This window comes from Mus pahari, chromosome 23 (assembly GCF_900095145.1).
Source record: "Mus pahari chromosome 23, PAHARI_EIJ_v1.1, whole genome shotgun sequence".
NCBI lineage: Eukaryota > Metazoa > Chordata > Mammalia > Rodentia > Muridae > Mus > Mus pahari.
Window position 1 is genome coordinate 2,696,541 of NC_034612.1, and position 10,518 is coordinate 2,707,058.

Here is a 10,518-nt window from a genome sequence, read left to right on the forward strand (position 1 = left end):
TGTGTGTGTGCATACACACGCATGCAGTTCATGTGTGTGGTGTGCTACAAATGAAAGGAGACAGCAGAGCACAGGCCCATGTATCCACTTATGTGCATGCCCATGTATGTATTTATGTATACAACTGTGTATGTATTTATGTGCACACCCATGTATATATTTATGTACACATCCATGCATGTATTTAGGTGCACTCCTGTATATTTATTTATGTGCACCCCCATGTTTATATTTATGTACAAATACATATATGTATTTATGTGCATGCCTGTGTATTTATGTGTATACCCGTGTATATATTTTGTACATATCCATGTATGTATTCATGTGCATGCCTGTGTATTTATTTATGTGCATGCCCTTGTATATATTTATGTACATATCCATGTATGTATTTATACACACATCCATGTTTGTATTTATGAAACAGAAGAGGCATCCACCTTAGCTCCAGGGACCCCTAGGATCAAAGAGAATTTGACCCAGAATTTGCCACCCCATCCCACTCCCACTGTCATGTTTCTGGTCCAGTATGTCGCCTGTCATCTAGTGGCTGTGTATGTCTGTGTGATGGGGTGGTATTACATGTTCATGTAAGTGTGTGTGTATGTACACACAAGTGTGTGAGAGTGTTGCATGCATGTGTCTGTGTGTTCGGGTTGCATGTTTGTGTAGGTGTGTACATACATGCACACATACAGGCATGTGTGCACAAGAGTATATGTGTGTACATGTGTGCATACACTTGTGTATGTGTATGTTTTTGTGTATGCGCATGTATGTGTACATGTATGCATGTGCATGTTTGTGTGTATGTGCATATTTGTGTATGTGTGTGTGCATGTCTGTATGTGCATGTGTATATATAGATGTGTGTATGTGCATGTATGTGTGAATACATGTAAATGTATGTATACATGTATGTATCTGCACACTTATATGTTTGCATGTTTGTGTGTATGAGTGTGTGTGCATGTGTGTATTGCATGTTTGTGTGTATACATGAGTATGTGCACATTTGTGTGTGCGTGCACATTTGTTTGTATGTGCATGTGTGTATTTATATGTGTGTGTACATGTGTACATGTGCATGTTTGTATGTATATGCATATTTGTGTTTGTGTGTGTGTGTATATATATACACGCAGAGGGTGACACTGGCGTGTATATATATACACGCCAGAGGGTGACACTGGCACCTCATTCCATCATTTTGTGCCTCACTTTTTGATACAGGCCTCTCCCTTAGCCCAGAACTCATGCAGTGGCTCCCAGGTGGATCTCTGCCTCCTCGGTGCTGGCTCCACTGCTCTGCCCAGTGTTCAGGAGGGTTCTAAGGATTCAAACTCAGGTTCCCATGCTTGCATGGCAGGAACTCTCCCCACCGAGTCATGCCCCAGCCCTTACCTGTGATTTCTACAAGTTCTCAGCTTCTCCTCCTAGTCGCTGCTCAGCTGTTGACACTTCCAGAGAGCAAGGCAAGCCACACCCTGCCCCGTTAACCCGTTCTTTAGCTTCTCTGTGTGCCCGCTATCCTCTCTCCATCTCCCTTTCAGTCCTCAGCACACCAGCCTTGCTCTCATCCCTCACACAGGTAGGTCTGCCTCCCCTGCCTGTCAAAATCTCACAAACACAAAGCCCTGGGTGCTGCCTGGGTGCCCCATCTTCCCACGTGGAGGGCCCTCCCAGGGCTCAGCAGCCTCCTTGGTTCCTGACCAGAGTGAAACATTTGACCATAAACACCAGACAGGGAGGAATGATTTCCTTATCCACCAATGCAGGCTATCCCTGGCACCTGCCCATGTGTACAGAACACACAAAGTCTTAATGAACACAAGAAAACACGGGAAAGCATGAGGTGCAGCTACTGGTGCAGCCACCGCAAGATCCAGCCCCCCATAGTGTAGCCTTGAGGACTCGATACCTGAGCAGGTTTCGTTGTCCTGCAGGCCCTGGCGCTGCGGCCCTGACGTCATCTGCTCGATAATCTGCCGTAGGTGGTGCTTGAAGGTGGCGGTGTTCAGTTCCTCATAGTCACAGCCCAGGACCTCAGCAGCGTGGTTGGCCCACTCAAACCGCATGAACTGCTTCCGGCCCACTGCACAGAGGATGAGAAAGAGATGAGGGGTGAGATGCCAGGCACAGGGTAGCTGCATGCCCAAGAACACCTCAGGGAGTCTCGCCTCTTCACACCCATTTTGTTTATTTATTTTTTAAGCTGTTAAAGATAACATAGAGAAACACCTTAAATGGAGATAGAGTAGACTTGGGATATATCCACCTACGTATGTATTTATGTGCACCCCCATGCATTTACTTATGTGCATGCCCATGTATACATTTATGTACATACCCATGTGTGTGTTTATGTGCATGTCCATGTATTTATTTATGTGCATGTCCATATATTTACTTATGTGCATGCCCATGTATGTATTTATGTACACACCCATGTATGTGTTTATGTGCATACCCATGTATGTTTTTATGTACACATCCATGTATGTATCTATGTGCATACCTGTGTATTTATTTATGTGCACACCCACTACCTTTTGACCCCTGCCTGCCCACTCAACCGCACAGCCACTTCCCCAATTACCCAGCCACACATCCAACCGGCCACGCCTCTGCTCAGCCGCTGTTTAAGGAGAACCTTTGATGTGAGAGCAAGTGACACATGGTGACGACTCTCTGGAAGCTCACAGTCCAGGCAGGGGGTTGAGAAAGAAGCAAGCAGACGGACAGACAGACAGTGAGATAACCTGGGGTGATGCATGCTGCAGGGAGAGACTAGCGTGGACACAGGGAGATGGCAGTTGTTAGCATGTGCTGCTCAGAGGGACCCTGGGAGGATGTGATGGTGGGCTCAGCTGTGACCAGGAAGGAGCTTAGAGGTGAGGAGTGTGGCACATCACAGAGGAGTACAGCAGGGAGGAGGGTATCAAAGTGGAGGCCATTTAAAACAACCTGACTTTGTGTAGCTTGGAGCTTACTTACAAGCAAACGCTTAAGTAAAACCAGATGAAGGAACCATCCCACAAGAGGATGGGAAGGGGATGATGATAGGACTCAGCAGGTGAGGGGCTTGCCACCAAGCCTGAAAGACCAGAGTTCAATCCTCAGGACCCTCAAGGCAGAATGCGAGGACTAATTCCTGCAGGTTGTCGGTGCACACACGCCACACAAAGAAATAGATGTTTTCAAGTTATTTTAAATTACATGACAAACTGGAACACAGTCAGCCAGGGATCACGACAGGGCAGAGGGCTGACATTTTCCAAATTCCCTACAGTAGCTGTGGACTGATGTTGTGACCCAAATACAAATAACTGACTAATTAAAACAAATCACAGTGCGCTCCTTTCAAGGGTCCTGTCTCCTTGCAAATGTGTTTCTTTCTCTGAAACAGAGTCTCAGCTACCCCACAGGCTGCCAGGGCCCAGTGGGCCAAGTGGACAACCAAACAATTGGTCTCGGGGAGAAATGGGAACCCTGGAGGAGATTCTGCCCATGACTTTAACCAGCGCCGTCCAGGGACCATGGCAAGTACTAGGGGCTTGCTGGGTGTTCCCATGTGCTGGCGACACAGGGATGTTCACACGGACACCACTTCCCAATCGATGAAGCTGAGACTTAGGGGGAGTCGGTCAGAAATGATGACACCTCTGGTGATGAATGGGGGATGGGGGAGATGGTGATGATGATGGTGGTGGTGATGGTGATGATGATGATGATGATGATGATGGTGATGGTGATGTCAGTTATCTCAGTGATGGTATCAGCAATGAGGGCCATGACAATACTGGCTAAACTTCACTGACCTTACCTGGTTGAAAAATGTTCCCTTTTTAAGTTCTCCTTGCTTGGAACCTGGGAGTCTAGCTGCGATCCCACGTGTTGCACACGGAGAGAGCTTGACATGTGTTACCCCCCACCCCCTCTGTTTGCCACCACTATTAAATCTTCGTGAACGTCCCAACACCATTACCCGTTTGTGCTTTTGTTGAGGATTTGAGACAAGTCTCACTCTTCAGCCCAGTGGCCTGAGCTCACTGAACAGCCTGAACTTGGTCCCCCACTCTGAGGTGGCGGCGGCGCGGTGGACGTGGGTGGTCGCTGTCACTTAGAGGTGACAAAAACGGACTCAGAGGATCGCCGGACAACACAGAGCCGCCGAGTGGAAGAACCCACAGCCCCTGAAGCCCACCCCATCCCTCAGATGTCACCTAGCACATCCTTAGGACCTGGGTACACGGTCCCTGACATGAACCAAGCCATCTATTTCTCTCAGACAAACACGTGTAAAGGGAAACGTTAGTTCTCCATCTCCGATGAGAATCGTTGTCGCCTGTCACAAGAGAGAAGTAGAAACACACACAAGACACGGGCGCCGGCAGGCCATTAGATTCTAATTAGATCCATTACCTCCGCGCTGCTGAAGCCGGCTCTCTCTTTCTTAAAAAGGGAGCTGAGCAGGCACTGGAGAGGAGCAGGATGGTCCATTTACCCCTGGATGAGACCAGACCCGGGATGGGGATGGGGATGGGGGGTGGGAGCAGGAGGGGGAAGGGGCGGGAGGGTGCTGGGAACACACTAACAGGAGCTGGCTTCCCCACTGGTGTCTCGTCATCTTCCGTGCCCCCTCCCCCGCCCCACACCACACCACTGTGCACATCTGCCCTGGAGTCTCTGCCCCCTACCCCACCCTACCCTTACCCCTGCAGTGACCTGCAGAGTCTGGTGAAGCTGAGGAGGAGGAGGTTGGCAGTGAGGTTTCTGGGAGGAGCCACGGGAGGCCTGCTGGGGGCGTGGCCAGTAGCCCCAGAGCGGATCCCAAACTCCTTAGCCTTGGTTCAGACAAGGGCAGCGGCTCCTGGTATCTCAGGAAAGCCAAGGACTCAGAGGAGCCACCCGAGGGGGAGAGAGAAGGCCCTGGCTGAGATCACAGCTTCAGATTCCAATTCCCACCACTGCCATTCACGGGTGACCACTACTCAAGCACAATTATGACCTTTGACGTGTCGTGAGCACTCTCAAGATCCCTTTAGGCTCAAGGACTGGGTGGAGAAGGCAGACATGCCCTGTACACTGTCGCTGCCGTGTCTCCACCTGTAAACTCCAGGGGGCGCTCTTGCCCAGGCCCTGACCCTGCAGGGCACCCAGTTACAGGCCTGTCAGCTGCTTCTGGAAATGGTCCTCTGGTCTTACACCAGGAAAATGCTCGCATTGGGAACCAGCGTCCCCTCTAGGGGCCTTCCGTTGACTAAAGCGACTTCTCTACTGAAATGGGGTCTTGGGTTATCCCAGCGTCTGCTACTAACCCCCTCTAAGGACATTGTTGTGCTTCTCAGAAGGACCCCACCTAGGTTGGGGGAGGGGGACATGCCCCAGCATCTAGAGAAACAGGGACATACCTCCGTGTGGTCGTCAGTTAAGAGTAATGACAGTCATTGAGATTTGCGTGGGATTTATGTGCCAGGGACACTGCCGGGATGCTCAGAAACCCTCCAGGAGAGGTGACCAAGACACACGGTCAATTTTCATTCCCAGTGTGCTACAGGAAGCAAGCAGGGGCCTGGCCAGGCGCCGTGAGGCAGCGACTCTGCTATTCTGTCTTCCACAGATGCCGAGGGCTCATTATTGTCACCAGACCCCTGATAAGTCACCCAGGGAGGAATGAGTCCAGGAGTGGATGAACTGAATGACTGACAGCCAGCTCTGGCCACTCTTCCCTCTCCCTCCCCACCAAGACTTGAGAAAGAGAATGTGCGAGTGTCAAGCGCCGTCGATTGACCCAGAGGAACCAGCCATCTGGACCCTCAGCCCACCATCAGGACAGCAGGACATCAAGCTGAAGATAAAACAGAAGGGAGCTGGGTAGAGGGGGCCAGGAAGGGGGTTGTCAAAGAGAGAGGTCGGAACTAGTTCTGACAGGGACAGGGTGTCTCTCTCCCTGCCCCCAGCCTGCTGCAGGGGGTCGCCCACATTTGCTGGATGCTCTTCTCAGCACCAGCTGGAGTCCCCAAAGCTATGCCTGGGGCACCCCCCCTGAGTGCGGAGGTCATTCCCCGCTGCACGTTGGGCTGGCAGCCATTTCTTGGGGTTCTGGTGTAAAGCAAAAACCCCTCTGTAGCCAGGGGACAGGCAGCCCCCTGCTCCCCAGGTCTCAGCAAGCCCCTTCTGGCACTTCTAGGCTCATATCTCATGTGTACCCATGTCCCGGAACACCTGCTTCAGCATCTCGCCCTCAGCAAGCAGAGGAAAAGTTCAGGAGAGGCCACCCACCCGTGATCACAGACACCAGTGTCTAGCTGGGTTTCCCTTTAAATGGTGGCGGCCTAGGAAAAGGTCCTGAGAGGAAACCAACCCCCCAGTAAGCTGCCCTCTCTCCTGCTGCCGTCTTGTCTCCCCCCCCCCCAGGCTACCTGCGTTGTCTGAACGAGGCCACGATCAAACCCGCAGTCACCTAGGTAGGGTAAGGCTGACTCGGTGATTCTCAGTGACAACCGAGGCGTGGAACAGGGCAGGATGGCCTCAGAGTCAAGTGTCTGTCTCCCCAGAGTTCATCTAACACACCAGAGGCTCAGACACAGCCCAGTCTGTAAAGGGAGGGCATGAGATGGGATCCCCAGCACCTATGAGAAAAAGCCAGGCTTATCAGCACAGGCATGTAATCCCAGCCGTGGAGGGGCAGAGACAGAAACCTGTAGCTTGCTTAGCCACATCAGAATGCCCCAAGTTCAACGAGAGGCCTTGTTTCAAAATATAGGGTAGAAAGAGATTGAGGAAAAGCTGCAAAAACTCTCTTCCCAGGTCACACACACAGAGGAAACCGATCCCTGTACCATACCCCTGCCTGGTTAAGTCTCATCTCTTCCCAGGTCACACACACTGAGGAAACCGATCCCTGTACCATACCCCTGCCTGGTTAAGTCTCATCTCTTCCCAGGTCACACACACTGAGGAAACCGATCCCTATACCATACCCCTACCTGGTTAAGTCTCATCTCTCCAGGACTTCTCAGGGCCTTCAAAGCCACTGTTGTGAGTCTCCAGCAGGGGCGTGTGTGTGTGTGTGTGTGTGTGTGTGTGTGTGTTGTCTTTTTAGCCCAAAGTAACCTCAGGTCACAGAACCTGCAACACTTCCCAGGTCCCATTAAACACTGCTCTGGGGAACTCTAGTTCAGTTGAAAAAACATGGTTACTCTGTCTCCAGAGCCACCAGGCAGGCAATGCAGGAATGAGAGGAGGACTGACAGAGAGGAGGACTGAGAGGGAGAAGGGCAGGAGTGAGAGCAGATCCTGAGGCTGCAGAGTCTGGGACTCAAATCTACCCTCAGAGGCAAGGTTTGTAAGGGAGAGGGGGAGGGAAGAGGGGAAGGAAGAGGGCGGAGATTGAGGACAGAGAAGGGAAGGAGGAAAGAGAGGAAGGGAGACAGAGGAGGGAGGGAGAAGGGAGAGTGAAAAGGAAGACAGAGAAGGGAGGAGGGAGAGGGAGGAGGAAGACAGAGGAGGGAGGAGGACAGAGGAGGGAGGAGGGAAGGGGAGAAGGAGGACAGAAGAGGGAGGAGGGAGGGGGAGGGAGAGAGGGAAGGAAGCAGTGAAGGAGGTGGGAGAGGGAGGAGGGAGAGGGAAGCAGATGACAGAGGAGGAGGGAGGGAGGAGGGAGAGAGCATGCACACAAGCCGACAATGGCACAGCTATTGTCCCTGCGCACCGTGGGTTCAATTGCTATCAATTACCGTGACCTCCTGCATTTATTAATAACCGAGTTGTTCCTCCTTCTAACAATAGCTGAGCTGTTCCTGAATTACTCAACATTATGGGACTTATTTATAATGCCAGAGCATCTGGCTCCCACTGCCTCACACAGAGATTTACAATTCCGAAGCCCAGAGAAGACAGAGGCCGCCTGCAGAAAGGAGATAAGCCGGGGCTGTGGCTCTGCTGCAAGGAGGAGTTGGCTCTGGAGACAACGCGGGCCGGTTCAAATCCCACCTCCACCACCGCCTGGTGCCCCGCGATGCCCTGAGAAGTGAGGCTGACTGTCTGACTCCCACTTGCCATCTTTCTCAAAATGAGGACTGCAGAGATCAGAGGGGAGCGTGTGTGGAGATGTAGCAAGGCTGTGGACACCGGCCCCACACCGAAGCTGTGACCTGCCCCTCACCTGAACCGTTCACCCTCAAGAGGGAGGGATCGAGAGCAAAAGGTCAACCGCGGAAGCGTCCCAGAACGAGGATTCTGTCTAGAAGGGCTATCCCAGGCACCGTGGGAAATGACCCCTCCCCCACTCTTAAAGAGATTCCTGCTCCACCCACAGGCAACACGTGGGTCCCGCCCACCCACGTGGCTCCCTCTGCCTCGGAGGAAGCCTGCACCAGCATCATCTCTGCTGTGCACACACACACATCTGTACAGAGAACCATCTAGAAACTGCCGCAGAAGTTACACATGGTGTTCTGGGAGGTGACAGATCCCGTGGGAAATCCCGGTGGGGTGACTTCAGACTGACCCCAGCAGGCTTGTTTTGGTGTAGAGTTTCTCAGAGTCGCTAGTGTACCCTGTACACGGAGAATTCACAAGAGGAAGGAATAGTCCCTGGGGAGGTCTCCCAAAATGACACACCCAAGACTTCAGGGGCGGTGGCTGACAGGGACTCTTCACGGCTCCCACAAGGAGATTGTGGGAGGAGCCGGAGGTCAGATGTCCTAAGACAGCTTCAGCCTAGCTGTGATATCTCAAACAATATCTCTTACTGGGCCTTGGTCTTTTCATTTGTAAAATGGGTTGGCTGCTTTCCCACTGGCTGTTTAAGAGTGAAGGCAGACTCGTGAGGTAAAGCCAGCTAAACAGGGGACTCGGGGAGCCATTCATCGACCAGATGGTGTCACACAAGGTGGCAGCAGACCAACAGCAAGCAGAGCCGTGAGTGACTTTCCCGAGGCCACTCTGCTAGAAAAGCAGACACCAGGAGGGACTTCAAACTACCACCTTTCAACAGCCACATGCTCTTTGCAGCAGCAGGCAGCCTGGGTCACTCAACACATCCGTTAGAAACTACTTAATCACCCCCATCAATGTTATGACCATTATCATAACCATCACTGCCGTCGGCATCACCACGACCCTGATTACCACCATCAGCACTACCTCACAACCATCACCACCATCAGTACCATCAGCACTTTGTGTGGGAGTAAAATTGCTTAAGCAGCACTTCCCACCGGGCGACCACTAAGGGACATCAGCTATTCAGAGAAACAGTCTAAAAAGCACAGGGCCTTCTCTGACACACCGAACCCCAAAGGCCCCACGCTACCACCTCCCCACTCACCCCCGAGGCCTGGAGCTGCAAGGAGCTCTGCATTCCAGCCCCAGCCACTTCGGAGAGTTCATTTTTCAGAAACTTCTAATTGTTTCCATCCCAGAACAGCCATCCCGGCTTAATGAATGAATTCAATATGCTCAGAAAATGCAGAATAAATCCTCGCCTGTGGCCCAGAATAGGCCTACTGCACAGCTGCTGGGCCAGAAGCCAAGCCACCAGCTGGGACAGGGCGGACAGGCGCAGATTTGGCCTTAAGAAGCACGTGGCAAGAGGGGGACAGGGAGGAGCTGGGCCTTGGGAGCCCTGGGCCCGAGGACAGAGAGATGGAATCGCCCCCTTCCCTAGTCACATGACAGCCCATAGCTGTCCATCTACCATGCCAGGGAAGGGCTTTGGGTGGGAACTCAGACTTGGCGTCACACGGAGAAGGATGATGCACCAGCTATGTGGACCCTGCACAACTCCACAGCCTGGCGCAGAGCGTCCTCCCTGCCTGCATCTGTTCTGTAGGTTTGGTGCCTGTAAGGACCCCCCTGGGCCAACCCGAGGCTGCGCCAGCTTGGAACTCTCCCACGAATCATCACTGAACTCGCCACCAGCAATCCTCGTAGTGTAGTGTGGAAACAATCAGGTGGTGTCCCCAGGCAGCTGGGGGCCTGACAGCCTATAGACATAGAGGTGTGAAAGGAAGGGAGATAGGGAGTGGGGAGGCGGCGCCATGTCTGAGAGCAGTTGCTGCTCTTGCAGAGGACCTGGGTTCGGTTCCCAGCACCCGTGTGGAGGCTCACAGCTATCTATAACTCCAGTTCCAGAGCATCCCATGCCATCTTCCGGCCCCCAAGGGTACCAGGCATGCATGTGATGCAGGCATACACGCAGGCAAAACAGTCATACACATAAAATAACTGAAGCAACCAACGGAGCCAAACGAAACCACAATGGCAAAAGTGGTAAGAGAAAGGAGAGAGGGAAAGGAGGCTCGATGGAAGAAGAGGGGAGAAAGGGAGTCTAAGTTTCGCTTTGGGGAACCCTAACCCTGACCCTAACCCTGACCCTGACCCTAACCCTAACCCTAACCCTAACCCTGACCCTGACCCTAACCCTAACCCTAACCCTAACCCTAACCCTAACCCTAACCCTAACCCTAACCCTGACCCTGACCCTAACCCTAACCCTAACCCTAA

General features: G+C 52.4%; 1 protein-coding gene across 2 annotated transcripts in view; it reads right to left on the reverse strand.

Moving 5' to 3' along the window:
• Myo18b (myosin XVIIIB) overlaps positions 1 to 10,518 on the reverse strand; it is a 209,404-nt gene that overhangs the window by 156,093 nt on the left and 42,793 nt on the right. For both annotated transcript variants that reach the window (XM_029533813.1, XM_029533814.1), the window contains exon 13: positions 1,925 to 2,098. In XM_029533813.1, the coding sequence (XP_029389673.1) occupies positions 1,925 to 2,098 (174 nt within the window). The remainder of the gene's footprint in view (positions 1 to 1,924; positions 2,099 to 10,518) is intronic.